This window comes from Coffea arabica, chromosome 4e (genome assembly GCF_036785885.1).
Source record: "Coffea arabica cultivar ET-39 chromosome 4e, Coffea Arabica ET-39 HiFi, whole genome shotgun sequence".
Taxonomy (NCBI): Eukaryota; Viridiplantae; Streptophyta; class Magnoliopsida; order Gentianales; family Rubiaceae; genus Coffea; species Coffea arabica.
Window position 1 is genome coordinate 20,953,024 of NC_092317.1, and position 20,942 is coordinate 20,973,965.

The 20,942-nt window shown below is 36.2% G+C and overlaps 2 protein-coding genes and 1 non-coding gene across 23 annotated transcripts; 1 reads left to right on the forward strand and 2 right to left on the reverse strand.

The window, feature by feature from the left end:
• The first annotated feature begins 399 nt into the window (after positions 1–399).
• On the forward strand, positions 400–6,481 carry LOC113741757 (ABC transporter B family member 25). 4 transcript variants are annotated; one of them, XM_027269377.2, is made up of 17 exons: positions 401–608; positions 998–1,066; positions 1,188–1,223; positions 1,305–1,379; positions 1,471–1,595; positions 1,864–1,963; positions 2,087–2,258; positions 2,359–2,477; positions 3,312–3,422; positions 3,663–3,807; positions 3,969–4,101; positions 4,952–5,027; positions 5,124–5,189; positions 5,339–5,446; positions 5,646–5,753; positions 5,836–6,033; positions 6,123–6,481. In XM_027269377.2, the coding sequence occupies exons 1-17, from the start codon at positions 537–539 to the stop codon at positions 6,324–6,326; spliced, it is 1,917 nt and encodes a 638-aa protein (XP_027125178.1). In that variant the 5' UTR covers positions 401–536; the 3' UTR covers positions 6,327–6,481. The 4 variants fall into 4 exon arrangements, with proteins under 4 accessions (XP_071903873.1, XP_027125178.1, XP_071903872.1 ...); XM_072047772.1 differs by lacking the exon at positions 5,646–5,753 and having other exon boundaries at positions 400–608; XM_072047771.1 differs by lacking the exon at positions 1,188–1,223.
• A 625-nt stretch (positions 6,482–7,106) lies between these two features.
• Positions 7,107–12,868, reverse strand: LOC113741759 (transcription termination factor MTERF15, mitochondrial). 18 transcript variants are annotated; one of them, XM_072047785.1, is made up of 7 exons: positions 12,575–12,715; positions 10,905–10,990; positions 9,462–9,518; positions 8,633–8,700; positions 8,235–8,348; positions 8,026–8,143; positions 7,107–7,571 (listed from the first exon to the last, which is right to left on the reverse strand). In XM_072047785.1, exons 4-7 carry the CDS (start codon positions 8,673–8,675, stop codon positions 7,502–7,504), a joined length of 345 nt encoding a protein of 114 aa, XP_071903886.1. In that variant the 5' UTR covers positions 8,676–8,700; positions 9,462–9,518; positions 10,905–10,990; positions 12,575–12,715; the 3' UTR covers positions 7,107–7,501. The 18 variants fall into 18 exon arrangements, with proteins under 18 accessions (XP_071903886.1, XP_071903888.1, XP_071903885.1 ...); XM_072047787.1 differs by having other exon boundaries at positions 9,462–9,521; XM_072047784.1 differs by having other exon boundaries at positions 9,462–9,731.
• A 6,708-nt stretch (positions 12,869–19,576) lies between these two features.
• Positions 19,577–19,683, reverse strand: LOC113743109 (small nucleolar RNA R71). Its single transcript, XR_003460995.1, has one exon. It is a non-coding gene; the product is annotated as a small nucleolar RNA R71 (small nucleolar RNA).
• Between the last annotated feature and the right edge of the window lie 1,259 nt (positions 19,684–20,942).

Genomic DNA, 20,942 nt, shown 5'->3' on the forward strand with positions numbered 1-20,942 from the left:
TCGTTGGCCTTCTTTTACAGCTTTCTAACTGTTTGCCTTCTTCCTTCTTCTTCTGATGCCATAACCCAACTCTCTCCACCTAATTTCACGTCAGCCAAGCAACAATGACATACCCAGCTTGCTTTCTTCTCTCGGTTTTGTTTTGTGCGGCTAATTCAAATTTTCAACTTCATTTTCAAAATTTCAAATCTTCCGTTTAGAGGAAACGGAGTCCGTCAATCTTATTTTTTTTCTTTCGTCAAACGGTGACGTTTTTTTCCTTCAACACAACCAGTTGACGTGGCTTATTTTGCTCCATTCCTTGAAGCTTGTGAGGGGACCGTTCAGGAGCGGTCCTCTCCTGCCCCGTATCCCTCATTTGAAGGTAGTGACTAGCCAACTTTTGGAATTTAGTCCCCACTCCCCACTCCCCACTCTTTAGGAGTTGGTAAATCACCTTTTCCTGGTACGCCAACGACTCATGCCCCCTAGTCAAGTCTAACCGAGTCGCATCTCCCCATCTTCTGTTTAACAGGAAGAAGCTGAGAAGCAAATTGATGGACGGCTTCTCTGGTGGGATGCATGGGCATGGCTTTAAAGGTGGAAGAACTCCACTTTTAAACAAACATGTGAGTTTCCAGTTAACCATTTTCGATGGATTCTTTCAAATAAGATAATTTGGCAGCTAAACTCTTATTGGGTTCTTAAATTTTGCAGTTTATACTGTTTAATTCTCGTTTCTTTAGCTTGTTCAATTTCTTTATCCTTTTATGGTTCAGCTTATTAAGCACTTTTTTCTGGACAGTCATTAAGCAATTCTGTTGTTTAGACCGTTGAAATAGCTAAAGATTAAGAGTAAGAGATATATAACCAAGTCAAACGGAAGAATTTATTTCGGTAATGGAATGAGGATTATTGGATATGTTCGATCTGCATAAACATTTGCCTTAATAGATGGGCGTATACATTATCTTGGTGATTTCTTTTGTTTATTCGTTCATTTTTGTGCCAACACTAGGCAGAGAAAGGGAAAAATGATCAGGAAAATGGTCAGTTGACAGACCTTGAGCATGGAGATGCAGTGCAGGTAATCAAGATTCAAAAGTTCCATTCTACAATAATAGTTGTGTGCTGGATCATGACGCCTTCTTGCTAAGAGCAATGGCTAATAATCAAGCTAACCAATTTTGTGTTATCTGAAAATTCAGCCCGCAAATGTCGGATTCCTTAGAGTGTTTTCACTAGTAAGTCAATAATGTTTGCCGGTAAAATCTCATAGATTTATTGGATTCTTGACAAGTTGTTAAGAACTTGGCTGTTCGCAGGCAAAGCCTGAAGCAGGGAGTTTGATTATTGGCACAGTTGCTCTTTTGATTGCATCGACATCAAGCATACTGATTGTGAGCACAGATTCTATCTATTGTCTCTCAAATTGACCATTTAAGATATCATCTGGTTGCTTTATCATTGTTTAAAATATTTCATCTGCAGCCGAAGTTTGGGGGGAAAATCATTGATATCGTGTCTGGTGATCTCCATACACCTGAACAGAAATCTCGAGCTTTAGAAGCTGTCAAGAATACCATATTAGATATATTTCTAATAGTCATTGTTGGGTATTATTCATTGCCTTTTGGGTTTATTGTTCACTTTCAAGATTGCATAAAGCTTTTGTTTTTTATGCCCATAATTGAATCCTGCAGTTTTTAAGTGTGGCTTTGCATTTTTCTGACTGCCATAGACAATAATTTAAGGGATTAATATATCTGTATCAAAATGCTGATATTGTGGGACAAGATTATCGCTTAAAGAATGTAATATTTCCAACTGAAGCAAAAGATTCTAGTAACAATACCATCTCCAATATTGTTCTGCGCTTTTCAGGTCAGTTTGCACAGCAGTTCGAGCATGGCTCTTCTCTTCTGCAAGTGAAAGGGTTGTTGCTAGGTTGAGAAAGAACTTGTTCAGCCACCTCATTTACCAGGTCAGAGCAGCTATCGAAGGCCAATTACTGATTCTTTCTTAATCATATGGATCCCAGACATGTGACATTCTCCTTTGTTTACTTGCCAATAAACTCAATTTACATTTCCTATAAACTTACCAGGAGATAGCTTTTTTTGATGTTACTCGTACTGGAGAGCTCCTAAGTAGGCTTTCTGAAGATACTCAGATCATAAAGAATGCTGCCACTACCAACCTTTCAGAAGCTTTGAGGAATCTTTCTACAGCATTTATAGGTCTTGGATTCATGCTGACAACATCATGGAAGTTGACTTGTAAGTCTAGCCATATCTTATGCATACTTCAATAGACTTAATTCTTCTTGTTAAACTCTAACATGTTAGCATACTTTGTGTTTACTCCTTTGTGTCTCAGTGTTGGCTTTGGCCGTTGTTCCACTCATATCTGTTGCAGTGCGTCAATTTGGCCGCTATCTTCGTGAACTTTCTCACAAGACTCAAGCTGCTGCTGCCGTAGCTTCCTCAATTGCTGAGGTTAGTGCATTCAGCATTAGTACCAATCCACTAAATAATGTTGTAAACTACCAGATTATGGAACAACTCCAAGGTTGCACACACTAAAGCCTTGACAGTGCTTCATATACTGACTTAAATTTTCATCGTACAACTACCAGATTAGGCTGCTGTACAACAAAGTTCTAGTTTCCCCATGAACACTTCAAAACTTCATATGAAGTTGATATGAGGTCAGAGACAGTGGTATCACAAACTTATTGAATAAATGGGATACAACTGTCATTAACCTTGTATTAATTTTATGCTGTTTTGAACTGTTGATCAGGAAACTGGAACTTTGTGATACAGAAGTCTCTGTTTCATCTGGTTGTTGCATTACTAAAAATTCACCTTTAGAAATACAAAAGACCTCAAAAATCTTGAAAAATGAAGTTAGCAAGTCAAACTAAGGAGTACATGAGCGAGGAGGCACACAAGTATTTTACCCAAAATTGCACCTTCAGCTGATATAAACTGGTAGGGGATCTAAAATCTTACATTATGTCCTATGTTTAACTGCTCTTAGTAGTTACCATTCTCAATGAAGAAATTCTTTTTAAGCTTTGTAAGAGGGAGGGGGAGTGAGTTTGTAAGACCAGGAACAAGGACCTTTGACTGTTTGTTAGGTTCAGTTTTCATCAGCGATAGGCTCCAAGTATTACTTAATTTGGTAAAAACCTATAATATCAATGGACTCAAATGTGTTAATTAGTCAATAGATGCACAGGTTATTTGAGATTCCATGCCCTGAGAAACTTACCACTTTTTGTCCTCTCCCATTTTTTCCCTGAGAATCTCTTGAGTTTTGTTCAGGAAACATTTGGTGCCATACGTACGGTTAGATCCTTTGCTCAGGAAGATTTTGAGATGTCACGCTACTCAGAGAAAGTAGACGAGACACTACAGCTTGGACTCAAACAGGCAGTAAGTTCCCCCAATGCTTTCTTTTCAACTATAGACAAATTGAAGATGCTTTCTGTGATAGATTAATGAGTTATACTCATAAGAAGGACATGGCTTACAAGTAGATTAGAGCGCTTGTGTATTTTTAAGGAGTTAGAGAGAAAAGAATAGTCTCTTTCTCTGCCAGATTAATTATATAGCGATGTTGTATAAATATTAGGATTGCAAGACTCATTATAGTATCTTGTGCTTCGGGTGCAGAAGGCTGTTGGTCTGTTTTTTGGAAGTCTAAATGCTGCATCAACACTCTCTGTCATTGTTGTAGTGATATATGGAGCCACTCTAACAATCAAAGGTTCTATGAGTCCCGGGGATCTTACTTCATTCATCCTTTATAGCTTAACTGGTAATGCCCTGCCTCCACTTATATTAAGCATGCAGTGGTGATCTGTGCTATTTTTTCATCCTTTTAAGCATTTCTTTATAATGGAAGTATTAGCAAAATCTTTCTTACACAAGCAAATATGGAACTTCCTGTTGACATGGTTTACTCCTTACAACTTGCAGTTGGATCTTCTGTATCTGGACTATCTGGATTGTACACAGTAGCTATGAAAGCTGCAGGAGCAAGTAGGAGGGTTTTTCAGCTTTTGGATCGTGTCTCATCAATGCCAAAATCAGGAAACAAGTGTCCATTGGGGTCAGTCCAACATTTGATACTTCATTCTTTACTTAGTTGCTCATCTTTTACTTTCTCAGAAGAAGCTCAAGTGTGGGATAGAAGGATTATTGTCATTTTCCATGTAGAAAAAGGAGTTGTAGCTTTCACGAATATATCTCTTAGCTATGCTTTCAAAAAGAATTGACTGAGTTTGAAAATCATTTTCATTTTACTGACTCCTTCATTATGTGTACTTCCTTATAAAACATTTCAGACTGCACAAAGTCATTTTCTCACCTAGCATGCATAAGTAATAGGAAGTAATACAAATATGTCAAGTGCATTACAACTTGATGCTATCCCCCTTTTATTAGAAAAAATCAAAGTATAGAACAGAGAATATTGAGCACAGGACTTGAAATCCTATAGATCTTGGGTGAAAGCTAAATTTGCATTAGAGCCCTTCGGAATCCTCTATATTTCAAGGTGCAACAAGTTAGCAATTTACAATTGAAGTCCAAGATTTTTCCTTTTTACACCTTTGTTAAAAAAGGCAGAGAGCATTTGAAAGAGGTAGAAACTGCTATGGTTTTCCCTTAGATACTCATCTGCCACTCAAATGCAGTATTTTCTCCTCTATAACAATCACCACAAATGCTCCTATGGTACTTCCTCCTTTTAGTTATATGCATGCAATATCTATCTTGTTTTCAGATTCTTCCCCTCCTGTTCTGCTTCTTTACGATGTTCCTTAGTTCATAATTAACTTCTCTAATTGCTAGTCCAAATATATATCAGCCAAGTGTGCTTCTTTAGTCACATTACTATTATCTTATTCAACTATGGCTGAAGATGCTAAACTTTATCTTATTTAATTTTCCTATCGTAGTGATCAAGATGCAGAAGTGGAACTGGATGATGTCTGGTTCGCCTATCCATCCCGTCCTAAGCATATGGTCCTCAAGGTAGATCATGCCTCCCCTATTATGAGTTCTGATGGAATTTTAGCAGCATTGAAACTAAAGATAATCCTTACTACAGTTTGTTCATTCTGAACTCAGGGAATAACTTTGAAACTGCAACCCAGTTCAAAGGTTGCACTGGTTGGTCCAAGTGGTGGTGGAAAGGTATCACTTCTTGGTCATGCACCCCATAACTCAAGCTTGCAGTATACTGTATAATAGATCAAACTTTGAACTGGATTGAAAATTCAAAAGTCCAATATATGCACCATAAATACCATATTCACCACTTTCTCTCTCTTTCTATGCTGCAGACAACAATAGCGAACTTGATTGAAAGGTTTTATGACCCTGTTCAAGGAAAAATTTTGTTGAATGGGGTTCCTCTGGTAGAAATAGCCCACCAGCATCTACATAGAAAGGTAATTTAACTTCTAAACTGCTCCTCTTCAAGTGTGAAGGAAATAATCACTTCACCACTGTTCGTGGATTGAGATGTCCCTTATCAAATTGAGAAGACAACTCTTGGACATTTGGACCTCAATAGACAACATCTGTATACAATTTCCAATTCATTCATGTGGGTTTTAGTAAAATTGTCATGCATTGTTGAAAGTACAGATTAGCATAGTCAGCCAGGAACCTGTTCTTTTCAACTGTTCTATTGAAGAGAATATTGCATATGGTCTGGATGGAAAAGCCAGCAGTGCTGATGTAGAAAATGCAGCAGTAAGTAGTTCCACCTCAGATGCCTCATGGCCTGGGACTGGCTTATATATGTCTGCTGATTGTCTTTCTATATACTGAGCAGAAAATGGCCAATGCACATGAATTTGTATGTAATTTTCCTGACAAATATCAAACCGATGTGGGAGAACGTGGAGTACGGCTTTCAGGAGGTCAGAAACAGAGAATTGCAATTGCTAGAGCTCTGCTGATGAACCCAAGAATTCTACTTTTGGACGAGGCTACCAGTGCTTTGGATGCCGAAAGTGAATACCTAGTTCAGGTCTGATGCGAAAAGCTTGATGTATTTCTTCTCTAAAATCATGAGCTTCCTCAAACTGTATACCCTGAATATTGTGATGCTTTATGTAGGACGCCATGGATTCACTAATGAAGGGAAGGACAGTTCTTGTCATAGCTCATAGGCTTTCAACTGTAAAAAGTGCGGACACAGTTGCAGTGGTTTCTGATGGTCAGATAGTTGAAAGTGGAACTCACGATGAGCTGTTAAGTAGGAATGGCATTTACACAGCATTGGTCAAGAGACAACTACAAGGACCCAAGGCCGAGATCTAGTTTTCGGATGTCTAACCAACACAATATGATGGCACACTATTCGTGAAATTAATTTACAAATATGTAGACATTATAACCTTCACACAATTGATCAAGGTCGAAAATGCCAATACAATTGCTAGTATCTTATGTAAAGATCTATCATTTTAACTTCATTTGGATTCTAGCATATTCCTGATTTCCCTCATTCCAAAGAATTTAAATGATGTTTAAGTTGTTCTGTGCACGCGAAACTTGAAAAGGTTTGAAACATCCTGAAAAGGAATGATTAATGACTTCATAGCATCACCCATCATGAAGTGTCTTTGCTCCATCTTCATTTGTTTTAAAAAGGAGTAAACTACACTTAATCTCATGAAGTGTCTTTGCTCCATCTTCATTTGTTTTAAAAAGGAGTAAACTACACTTAATCTCATGATAACTATCTCCTGAGACATCAGATCTATCATATGATTAACAAAATTGACTAATGCTCAAATTTATTGGTTATTGTGTTCGTGTATGAAGGGATAATTGCGTGGAGACCAAAATTATAACCAATGTACTTCACATTGAATGGAGCAGCTAGGAGGCATAAATCGCACCCGATAACAAAAAAACTTTTTACATTCCTATCTGAGCACATATACTCGTCATAAAATGCCTGACTGACTCATGCAACATGATTAATGAGTTGTTGGCTTAAAATAAATATTGATAAGATCAAAACCATAATGGTTATTTTTCCACCAATCAAGAACCTCTCTTATTTCCTGGTTCTACTTTGTTTTGTACAAAATAAACACTCATAAGAGCATAAATATCATATAAGAAACTATTTGTAATCTTACAAGAAAATAAATTGGAAATTGACAAACAAGAAATCTATCCACTCTTCCTACGGCATCTACAGCTTCATCCACCAGTTCCAGCACTTAAGAAACAAAACAAGACAAACATACACACATTTTCTGCAGTTACTGAAGTGGACAAGTCTCCCCAACAGTTACCATTTGGTAAAGATGTAGCCTCATTTTTGCTGGCATTCAAAGAATTTCAGTGAATTTGTCTCATTACTTGCTCAAACAAAAGCTATATTGCCACAAAAATGCTGCTGAATTAGCCTTTGTATGACATACTGACACATGATTCTGAGTCACTCTTCAAGGCCGACTTCTCTCACTAATCAAAGTCAATCATCTCATTTTATAGAGAGCTCTTTGCAGCTTCATTTGATCTTCAAATAGCGTCCCTGCCTTGTTCTTTCTGAAGTTGAAGTACATTCATTACTCACTGTTGATTGAAGAAAACAACAAGCTTTTAAATCAATAATTTGAAGAGAAAAAAAATTACTTTCTTAATCCAAATAGAGTAAATTTGAAGATACAACAGCTAATTCCTTCAAAATCTGGAAATACGAATGGAATAGGGTGAAAGGATACATCACTCAAACATGCTGACATCTACAGAAAGGAGCCAAAAAAACACAAATCTATGTATCTTTCCACTTCAAGTAATACACACCATACATACTGGTGAGCACACAAAAACGAGAAATATGCACAATTTAAAAAAAAAAATTTGTCAACATTACTTTGAGTGTAAATTCATAAGTGGCTGATATCTTTAATCATTACAGGATACAATGAAAAAAAAAGGAAATAACTATTAGAAACCTTATTTTTCTTCGTTCTTTTCCTCTTATTAGAAAACTGCATACCTAGTGTTAAGCATGAACCCCAGCATTGGTGCCTCTGGGTTTCCCTTTTGAATTAGGCTTCCATCCTCGAATTCGTAAAGCATGGGTGTACCAGTAGAAAGTTCCAAACCTATATAACCTGATAATGGAAAGGCTCAAATGTCTCTTAAACCGTACAAAATTAAGATAATGACAACATGTTAACAATTCCAATCAATTTGACTCCTCACCTCTTGGGAAGTTAGCTTTGTCAAGATACATTATGACTGATCCCAAAGGTTCCCATGAGCAGCGATCATTACATGTTACTTCTCCAATAACTCGAATTCTTCTCGCATGCACACCTTAAAAATCAACAGGAATCACATATAGCAAAAGTTTTTGAAACCCCAGAAAGTAATCCAAACACTAAAAATTAGTTTGAAAAAAACACGGAATATTAGGTCCCTCAAGTACTACCTGAACATAATGGACCAATTCCATTAGGTGATAAAGAAAAAATTAGTAAGATATAGCATACAAGGTAACGATTTTGGTTTTAAACCTCACTGGTAAGAAATGGTTCATGAAACAGTTTCTTCCTTGTGCAATGCAATACATATTTATGACAAAAAATTCAACTTCTTACCATAAAAACGCACAATGATATACACAAGGACAAGTTGAATCATTTATCAAATTTCACCAATTTTCTGCCTGGCCAAATCATGAAGCAAACATTAAACTATATATAATCCAGAAAAAAATATTTTCCAGATTTATAAATACCTTATGATTGCACATTATCATCATATCCTGGTCCAAATAACTACTATTACCAACCATCCACCTCAAAGTAACATAATCCCCACTGACAAATATAGCATTAAACAACTCATCCTCAACGTTATCTTCAAGTGAATCATAAGAGCTCATTAGTTAAAGCAATCCCACTTAAGTAACCGAACACTTACATTATGCTCCCTCACCTATCTTAAACTTAAACTGGGATCTACCAATTTTCTTACATAATTATTCCAACCAATTATTGTAAACATAGACAGATGTGATTGTGGTTTTGTCTCGAGGACTTAATATTTATGCCCCAAATGCAACAAAAACTCAACCACTTAACTTCAGACAGATAACTTTCTCCGAATTAAGGGAAAAAAATTGCTTTGTATTTTTTGGCAATATACATACGCTATCAGTTTTCATAAGAGCAACCAAATTAAACTAAAATTCAGGAGAACAGAATATTTGAGGCAGTCAGCAGGTCCAACTTCACTGGTGATAATGGCAACACACCAAACAACTAAAACAAAGAAAAAAATTAACATTGGGAGTGACTCAGCAAACAACCAAAACAAAGAAAACTGACTGTAATTTCTCTCTTGCGACCAGTCATATCTAAAAAGAGCTAAAGTAAGTGATAAACATTTTTTGCATTTCATTCACACTTCATGTTGGAAACTAACCTCAGCAATCATGAGTAACTATTCTCTGGCAGTTTGGCTGAATATTATTTGATTGCCCTGCTAAGATACATCACAAGATTAATGAATATGAGGAAAAAAATATCTGTACACAGATGATAGCATGTACTACAATAGTTTCCACTGTCTAATGAAACCAGTAGCTGTATATTGATTTCATACCTTCCTTTATTTATGTCTTATGTTAGGCCAATAATGTCCATACTATAAATGGATCATGCTAAATTTCTGAAACTAAAAAACTTTGTAAACCTGCAAAAATATGATTGATTAGTTGACATGAAGCCTAAATTTTAGGAACACTCAGGAAAATATCAGCACTTCAACTATTATTGACCAAATTTTTATATTGTTATCCACTCCACAGAAAGGTGGGAAATGAAAGGCCAATGACCTTTGGTGGAAAGAAAGCCAAGACAAGCAGACCAATGATATATGATCAAAAGAGAACAAAAGACAATTTACAAAAAGGACAATTGTTAAATTAGAGGCCACATATCAAAATAAGAGCAAAATAGATAATATATCTCCCTACAACATTGTAGTTGGGTAAAAAGTAAGTGTCATAAGAAGTATGATAAAAAAAACAAAAAAATCACCACCACAATACACAATTAATTCTAAATAAAAAATTCCAAAAAAATGTAAATTTCAGAAAATGATTCCAAATAGTCTTCACACATGCTCAGAAACCTCCAAACCCAGTTGAGCATTTAAAGAATAATAAGCAGCAGCAGGAAAAAAAAAAACTCAATCCTTATTTTTTCCTGTCTCAACCATGACTAATCAAGCCTAATTGGCTACAACCAAAAAAGGTATCAGATTATTGTTTATCAAATATTTCACCTTCCCCCTTTTTCATATTCTGTTGCTCTCTCTACATCTCTTTATCTGCAGTTTATTTATTATTTTTTTTTAAATTGCACGATCTCAATAACCTTGCAAAATGATGCAACAATTATTTCTTGAAGGTGATCAACATTTAGTACTTCAGAAGCTGGAAGTTCTTGTCTAAAATGACAAGCACTCGAGTAAAAAGACCATTGCATTTGGATAGCACTGATGCCTACAACTGCCAGAAAGAACAAATATTAAGGTCAATCCCATTTAACTTAATCCACACACCCAAGAAGCCTTCACAAATGAACAGTTTCCAAGTTCTGGAATCATAAACCAAAGATATATACAGCTCCACATGCACACAGACAAAGAGCAATTGAATTGTTCGATCAGCAATAGCTGTTTGATATTATGTGTGTGTGTGAGTGTTGACATAACAGAGCACTGTCACATTAAATTACATCTTGGCAATCAGTGTGTCATTGAAAATATAACTCTTAACCAGAAAGAAAGTCAGTTTGATAGCACATCGTCTTTTTTAATAGCAACCCAACTTCAGTTCCAGTAAAGCAAAACAGCACTGACCTGCAATGACAGGAAGTATCTTCATGATATAAGCACAGTGCCTCCCACATCCAATCATCTACTGAACTGAAACGATAAGCCTAACTCTGAGAAAAGTTCACAAAACAATGAAAGGCAAGATTAGCTCTTTTTTACAGTGTGGCATGACACCTGAGTGCAATGGAATGATCCATTTGTCTTAGTAAATCAGCTAGAGGAGAAAGCAATATTTGAAGACATTGAAGTCTTTTCCTTGAAGAAGTTGAATCATAGTGACAATGATTTTCTTTCAGACCATATTTTCTATTAACTTGTATTCTTGATCAATATCAAGCCTAACAGCAGAAGCATAAGTTAGTTAATCAAAGAAAATGGTGAAAAATCAATTCCAAATGGTTATATCAGATTATTTGCAGAAACAATGACATGGAAAACTGATATACCTTAAACTGATATACAACTAGTATTCTCCCTAGCATTTGTCTGGGAAATCATACAAAACCTTGAACTAAGTTATAGACTCCATGAAAGACCTGATGTTTTCAACATCTTCTCTAGATTCTGAATGCTTTTGTGGTTGGAAAAGCTTCCACATTCCAGCTGGATGCCTACTTTTAACTTCAGCTGCTGCATATCTCCCATATAATTTCTTACACTCTGGATAAGGCTTCACATAGAGATTGTAAAACCTCAACCGACTAGGCTTAATCAAGCCCCTCAATCCTACTTCATCCCCAAGCCTACCACTTGAGCTCAAATATTCTATCACATTGTATCGGGGCACAACCTTTTTCTCAAAGTTTACCCCCAAGTACTCTGGAACTTGAACCAGACAGAAAACATCAAATTTCATAGTTTGCAGAAGAAAATCAATTTTCTTCTCAATGTGCACTATCTCATACAGGAGTGCCCTTGGCTCTTTCCACAACACTGTAAAAGCATCCCTATATGTCAACCCATATTTCCTCAAACAATCAACCCTCATTTTCACTTCATACCCGGCCCTAAAAGCTCCAATACGGAAAATATTCTCCTTAATCACAGTTCTACATTTCAAACTCCTCAGCATTTTCAAACACTGTGTAAGCTCACCAACTTCCATACCAAGCACTCGAGGGTCTCTAAGGACCTCCCACCTAACCACATCCAAGCTAAAACCAAGATCCTCAAATTCATCAAACAATGGTTTCATCTTTTTCCCAACCTCAAATGCCATAGAAAATGGAAACAGGCGAATAATACGATCAACATCATCTTTTTCAAAACCAATATCCATCAAGAATACCATTTTATCGCGAATTCTATCTTCATCCATCATGATCACCAAGGGAAATGCCTCCAAAACATTAACCACAGTACTCTCACTAAACCCTAAACCTTTTAAACACATTACACACCTTAAAGCATCATCTGGTCCCAACTCAAATCTCCTAGAAACCTCAAAAATATTCCTGATGGCTGAAGATGTAAAATTAGAGATTCCCATATCAGAAAACTTGGTTTCCCATTTTTCAAGAAAATCAAAGTCTAAAATACTAGGACAACTATATACAACAGAAGAAAGAAATTCTTGTGAGGGTTTCAAAGATAAGAGAATTTTGAGGGACTTTTGGACATGGGACGGCTTCAAATTGAGTAAAAATTGATTACTTTTGAGGAAATTGCTGATTTGAGAGGGTTGAAAACCATACCTGCGAAAGAGACCTGAAAGGGAAATTAGGTTCCTTTCATGGGATTTTCGCGGGATCGAAGTTAGGGCTTTTTTTGGATCTGTGGAGAATTGTTTGAATACTGGGTTTGGGAATTCTTGGTTAAAATTGTGGATTGAATTTAGTTGGATGGGAAATTTTGGTCTTCCTAAAGTCCTAATTGCCATCGGGAGGCAAAACTTGGTGACGGAGGTGGTTTGAATTTGTGATGGTACCAAGCCAAGGACAATAGAGTAAAATTGGCAAATGGAATGGCAATCAGAATTTGATGGTAACTGTCCAAGGCAATAATATATTGATATCAATAAGATCAACAGGAAAATAGCTCAAAATTCATATATTGATATTAAGAGAAGAAGATACAGAAAATGGCAGGAAATGACAAGATAAGAAACGATACAGAGAGTGGTAGTAGCCTAGTTAGGTGAGTACCACTGCAAAGGTTCGAATCCTGGGTGCAACGGTCGGTGATGTTGGGTGGCCTCTCCCGACCCGCAGAGGAATAGTTGGTGTAACGACCCCACCTCCCCCTAAGGCGAACCAGAGGGTTCGGCGGGCCGCCTGCCCGACTCTCGCCGGGACTCAGTCGTTCACTAAAATCCTCAAATAAATTACAATATACATCTCAAATATACATCACATGGTCCACAATTATACATCCAAGTCTCCAAAAATTACATGTCACAAATGCAGCGGAAACAATTCCTAACTATACATAAAATGATTCCAAATCAAAACTGTACAACACATAGGCCATCCAATCACGTGCACAAGTACTATAAGTCCTTCCTTCGCCTTGAGCCCTGTGGAGGGGAATAAAATATTTTTGGGGTGAGCTAAAAGCTCAGCGAGTAACCAGCAAAATCATTAAGCAAATATATTTCACAATGTTGCATTTCGATGATTTCGATGATGTCATGATTCAGAGATCAAATGTCCGTTTAGTGCTCTCGTGAGCCGGTGAAATCATAGCACTTGAACACCCAACGCTCAAATATTTCATTTAACATTAACTCACGAACTCACGAAAGTGGGAGCAACATCGGTGCTCCAGATAACCATGAACATGAACCATAACAAGGTGGATACGTTGGTGTCCAGCACAAGACTTTCCCAGAACTCATTGAAGCCAAATCATGTCATGAATTCACATGCAAGCACGCATGATATGCAATCGAATAATTAATGCAAGAAACATTTCACAAGTACTTTGGAAATAGTTTAGGGTCACTCACCTCCACGGCTCAGAACCCATCCGTCATATACCATTATCTTGTCCGAATCCAAGCCCTAAAACCCAAAACAGATTTGATGTCCTTTTGCGGTAATGGTACCAAAAGCAGTACGATGGTCGGATGAAGGTGTAAGACCCACCGTTTCGAAGCTAAGAGACAGGGCTACAACAATGTAGAAGGTCACTCAATCCAGTTCCTGACCCAACTAGGTCAAAAATGCCAAACACTAAACCAGAATCACCAAAACAGGTTTGCAAAACACAGAAAACTGTAATCAGTATATCTCAGTCCATACAAGTCCAAATGCCGAAATTCCAAAGGCATAAGTTATTTAAGACATCCATCTACATTTCATCAGAAGACACCAACTTCAAAATCCAAACCAATACCAGTCCAAACAGGCAATTACTATCGCAGTTCGGACATTCTGTGCACCAAAAACAGCAACAGTAAAAACGGTATAACTCACTCTACACTAGTCCAATTGCCCTGAAATTTTGCAGGCACACTAAAATCATCAATACCTACAACTTTCATGTTTTGAGCAAAGTCCAATTCGGCCTCTAGCTATGACCTAAAATTTCGAACAGAATGTAGCTTCAAGAACCCTAATTTTCCAGAAATTCTTCCAAATCCAAAATTGATTGCATTTTCTTATCCAATACACCTCATAGAGTCATTATCAGCCATTACCATTCATCATACAAGGCCACAACATCCCCTTCATATTAAACCAGAAAAATTCCTAATAAAATAAAAACTTCACCAAAACTCTTCAAATCAAGAAATAAATCATATATTCCTTCACTCATGCCACCATTAAGCATCATATAACCATCATTAGGTGTAGTAGAGTATTTCAAGCTTCACTTACCAAGAACCAAGAGAGAGGAAGATGTTGTGCACCTTAGTCCTTCAAACAAAGTTCACCAAACAACTTACTAGCTCTAGAAGGAAGAATTTTATGGAGTGAAATGGATGGAAGCAAATGTTTTTGGTTGATTTGCACCAAGTAGAAGCTTGAAAATTGAAGAAATCTCCTTCCTTTCTTGCTCAAGGTGGCCGGCCAACAAGGAGAGAAAAATGGTGAATTTTGTGCAATTTTTGGATATTTAACCTTTGGTCAAAAAAGTCAAAATTATGACTAGTAATTCTTAAAAGGCAACCAATGAGAAGATGACACTTGTCACCTCATTAAATGCATTCTTATCTTTCTTTTCTCTCTCACATCAATCACTTCACATACCCTACTTATCTCTTAACACCCGATAAATTTTACACAGTATCCGGAATTTAACCTAATTGGCCGAATTTTTCCGAACTTTTCGCACTAGTGGGTCCCACGTCCAATATATATTCTTAATTTTCTAAAAACTCACCAATACTAGAAAAATCATTTGAAAACGATATTTGCTCATAAACTTTATCTGGGATTTTTTTCTAATCAAGAAAATGTAGAAAAGGCGGGCGTTACAAAAAAATTAACCCTAGAAAATTAGAAAATTTCCGGGTTCTCAAACTCATTTTTTTTCGGGGCGTCACAGTTGGGTCGTACGGTAACTAGTCCATGGACCCAGATACCTCTATGCTGACAAAAAAAAAAAAAAAAAACGATACAGAGAAAAAAAAAAGGCAGGAAATGACGAGGATGAGTAACAATGGAGGAAATTTGGGAGAGGGGAAACAAATTGGGAATGATCCCAAATCTGTTTGATTATAATCATTATTCTCTACCCAATTACAACAGCAAAATCTCTATATAAAGCTGCTAAACTTGTGAGGACTCGTAATTTATTTTATTTATTTATTTTACCGATTTATTTACTTATTTATTGGTTTATCCTAAAAGGGTTATTTTCATATTTAAGCACTCAAGTATTAGTTAGTTATACTATCGTTATAAGAATTCCTTAGAAATTTCGCTTTATCGCGCACAAATCAGAAGTACGCATTTTTGCGCGCGCGATTAATTGAAGGACTTTAGACCTTTATTTTTAGACTATTAAGAGTGAATAATAATAGTATGAATGGAAGTGTATTAGAGATTTAGTGCACAAGTGAAACGAACTCGAGAGGAAACGAGCACGAAACGCGCGCGCACGCATACTATTGGAGGGTTGACTTTTGAGCACTTAAACCTCTCACCTACCAAGCTTACTCAAGAAGCTTTTGCAGCTGCAACACTCTCTCTCTTTTCTCTCATTGTGGCCGAACAACACCAAGGAGAAGAAGGAGCAAAACCTTCATCATTTCACCTCACTTTCTTACACCAAATCACTTCAAATTTCTACCACAAACTCGAAACCACTTGGAGATCATCTTGGACTAGGAAGAGAGTTCATCATCTAAGGAGGTAGTTAATCATCCAATCCTTGAATCTTAACTTTTGTAAGTTAGATTACACTTAGAAACTCGAAACTTCATGTGGGTAATTTTGGATTATTGAAAATCATATGAGTGGGCTCTATGAAATCTCACAATGGACTTGTTGGACTGATTTGATGATTTTGAATGATATTTATGTTGATTAAGTGTTAATCTAGTGGATTTAAGTTGAAAGAATAGAAAGAAACTCAAAGGAAGTTGAAATTGAAGAAGGGCCGGTTCTGCCCTGTCCTTGCCGCACCTTTTGGTGCAATTTTTTGTGGTCAAATTGTCTTGATTTTGATGTAAATATGTTGTATAGGTTGTGTGGAAAGTTTTCACCAAAAATCACTTGATTTGGTTGGGTAAATGTTTGGATTTCGAAATTCTTCATGGCTGGAAAACGTGTCCAGAGTTACTCTGGCAGCGAATTTCAAATGATTATAACTCTTTTCTTCGACTTCAAAATCGAGTACCGTTTGTGGCACTAGAAACTAGACACCTCCAGTTTTCTAACGGTATAAAATGCATTCCCTGATTCAACTTGAGTGAACCGTACCATCCTTTCAAAGTTAACTGTCTTGTTTCACTGCTGTGTTAGAAAACCTGTTATGTATTGTGACTTGTTGCTCAAATATGAGCTAGTTATGGATAGAATTTCAAAATGATTTCTTCAGAGAAATTGTAGTCTTATGAATGTAGTTTCCAACGCCACCAACCACGCCCAATTTCAAGTTGAATTGAGTGAGTTGTGGCCGAATTACAGAACTGCGTTAGTGATTGAAAACCCTAATTTTGGGTTAGCCAATGGCTTATTTCAAATTGGGACTTGTTATTTTGAAACTTTTGGTATCAATCACCTACCAAATGTATTTTGAATGTTTATTAGACCTTGTCTTCATAAATGAACCAGATTTGAGTGGATTTCATTGGCCAAAAGTTAGAAAAAGGAAAACGGAAGTACAAGGGAGGTTTGCCTTGGAAATTCTTGGAACTTTAGTGACTTTGTTAACTGACCTTCTGTACGAATTTTTGCATGAAATTTGACAGAGGAATAGCCCTTATATGGTAGGTGATAAGTGAATATTTAACATACATTTTGTACAAGTTTGGTATGAACTTTTGGTATGTTTTGGGAAGATTAAAGCCATATTTGAACTCTTTTGGTGATAATTGCTTAAATATTGTTTAAGTGTTCAAAATTTGATAAATGAGTGGATTAACTGTTAATTTTGTTAAAATGTGAAGGATTTTAATAGATGGAATTCATGCACAAGATAACAAAAAATGTAAGGATCATCTAGAGGATAAAGTACAAGGATACTAGGAGCAAAATTGAAGAAAAAGAAAAGAAGTAAAAAACTAAAAAATTAACCAGCATACAAATGGCGATCCGAGCCCTCGTCTTTATTTCTGGAGCAGTACATCTGAAGTCATACGATCCGAGCACGGATCCATAAGAGAAAGGCCTCGGATCGTTCCTCACCCCTCGGATCTGCCTCTCTCTTCTGCAAGTGGCACAACCTTTTTTTCTCACCTTTAACACAACTTTCCAGCTATCTTGGGAGAGAGAATTCTGTGGCACATGCTTCTGCAATAAAAGAGAAGACAAAATGAGTTATTGACAAGTCAAAATAACATATCTTTTGACTTCCTTTACAAAATCTATGTGGTTGAAATCATGAAGGAGAAAAAAAAATGCCTTTCTGCCACCTTTTATGCAGAGACACAAGGGAGAAGCAAAGGAGGAACCATACATAGCTAGTTTTTCTTCTTGTAACATTTTTTTCTCTCTAGCTAGAAGATTCTTGAGGAAGCATTTGGAGACTTCACTTCTAATCATTTTCAATGAAAGACATAGCAGAAATTGGAAGGCTTCACCATTAACTTGGCTAAGCTTTTCTTAACCTTCTTGTACTTGTACTTTATGATGTTTTGCATTAATAATCTGTAAGTTTGATTGTTATATCATTCATGAGTAGTTAAACTTCTTTATCTAGGGAGTAGATGAAACTTATGGCTAAATGATATGAAGTGAATGTGATTTACACTTATTGTATCTTGTATTAACTTATCTATTTGTGTAGTTGTAATTACTTGTTATTATTTGATCACCAATAGCATGTTTATAGTTGTTATTATTCAATGAGAATTGGTAGTAACAATGGAAATACATGAGTAGAGCTTAAGTTGTATGTTCATGAAAATAGAGGTATACTTAAGTGGATTATCTAGCATTTCATGAAGGAAAATAGAGTAGAACTAGTATTTCACCATGAAAATAGGAAAAACTGGACTGCTCTAGGCCATTTTATCATGAGAATGAGATTTGGTAATATTGAAAATGAATCACTGGTTTAACAAGAATAATAACAAGAGATAAATCTATTTATTTGTATTATTTATGCCATAAGTGGAATCTATATCCGTAGATTTAAGGCTTTAGTAAAGAAATCTCCATTTGTATCTTTCAATTTGTTAACTCAGAATTGTGTATAGTAGCAATATTATTTCTCTGCTCAAATTCATTATATGTCTAAATAATAAAGAAAATAAGGATCTAGTACTTGTAGACATTGCTCCTCGTGGGATCGACCTGATATTTGCCCAAAACTACTAAGTGGCCTGTATACTTGCAGTCCAATGGGCAAAATTCGAAAATAAACTTGCATTGATATAAAAATTCCGTCATGTTTTTGGCACTGTTGTCGGGGAACGGCAATATTAAGGCCTAATCATTTCTATTAATTTTGACATTTCCATTGTTTTATTTAAGTTGTTTATAGTTGACTTTGCATTAATTTAGTTTTTGACAAGTAAAGCTGCATAATTTCTCTTATTTTTATTTGTAGTGTATGCACCGAATATATCGAGAAGTTGCACCTTTCGATCCAGAAATTGAGAGGGCACTTCGGAGACAAAGGAGGCATATACCATATTAAGAGGAACAAGAGATTTGGCAGCCGATAGAAGAAATCTTGATAAAATTACCATTTGAGGAAGCACTGACAGAAAATGAACCAAATAGGCGAATTCTACGAGATTTTGCTTTAGCGGGTACACAAGGATCTCAAACTAGCATCGCAAGGCCAACGGTAAATGCTAATAATTTTGAGATTAAACTATCACTGATTCAAATGGTACAACAATCTCAATAAATGCTACCGAAGATCCAAATTCTCACTTGTCAACATTTTTTGAAATCTGTGATACAATTAAGTTTAATGGTATTAGTGATGATGCAATTAAACTTCGATTGTTTCTATTTTCACTAAGGGACAAGGCCAAGGTTTAGCTACAATCTCATCCTCCTAACACTTTTACTACTTGGGCTGAATTAGCTAAGGCTTTTCTCAATAAATTCTTTCCACCTGAAAAAACTGCTAGACTAAGAATGGATATAACTAGTTTCTCTCAACAGGAAGGAGAGACATTGTACGAAATTTGGGAGCGCTATCGGGAATTACAACGAAGATGTCCTTATCATGGTTTACCAGATTGGCTAGTGGTCCAAATATTTTACAATGGTTTCACCTATCGAACAAAGACGCATGTAGATGCGGCAGTACGAGGAGCATTGATGGGAAAGACAGCCGAGGAATCTCAACAATTGATTGAAGAAATGGCTGCTAATAACTACCAATGGGCCAACGAACAAGGTAATACAAGGAGAACCGCAGGTATGCTTGAAGTAGATATCTTGAATATGTTAAGTGCAAAGATGGATAATGTGGTTAAAATGTTTAATAGGCATGTTGGTTCTAACTCTAATCAAGGAGTAATTATTGCATGTTGTACTACTTGCGGCGGAGATCATGATGATTCTATGTGTGACGCCCCGAAAAGAATGAGTGTGAGAACCCGAAAATTTTCTAATTTTCTAGGGTTTATTTTTTTAAACGCCCGCCTTTTCTACATTTTCTTGATTAGAAGAATTTCCCAGATAAAGTTATGAGCAAAGATAGTTTTAAAATGATTTTTCTAGTATCGGTTAGTTTTTGAGAAATTAAAAGCGTATTTTGGACGTGGGACCCGCAAGTGCGGTAAATGCATTATATTTTTGACAACTTGTTGGAATTTTGTATTAAGTGATATTATTTTACAATGTGTTAAGATATTTGTATTGGAGAGACAAAAAGATAAGATTAAAACCCTAAAGGACCATTTGTCACAAAACCATTGGACCTTGACTTTTGACCAAGACTTTTCTAACTTTACTAAAACCAATTTGGACCCAATTTCTCTCCATTTTAGCTTGTCTTGGACAAAATTTTGAGAGAAAAAGAGAGAGAAAATCCATCATCTTGCACTTCAATTTCTTGTCCAAATCTTGAGTTCCAACCGATTAAATTGCAAATCACTCCATAAAACTTGCTAGCTAAGGAAGATTGAAGCTCTTGGTGGAGTTGTTTTGGAAGAAAAATCCCTAAGTCATCACCTTTCTTGATATTTGAAGGTATCATGTCTAGCCATCCTTTCTTTGTTCTTGATTATGCTAAATTAGAGACTTGTGATGGCTAAAGAGATGGTTTGATGGATTATATTTTGAGTTGTGGTTGGATGGATGAACTTTTATTATTTTTGGGGATTTTTCTGTTTTAATATGAGTATGATTATGTGGTTATGTATGATGATTGGAAATGATGTTTAATGATTCTAGAAGGTGGAAAAAGTGGAAGATTGCAAGTAAATTCTGTTTTGGAAGAAATCTGGAAAATTAGGGCTCTTGGTTCTTCATTCTGTCCGAAATT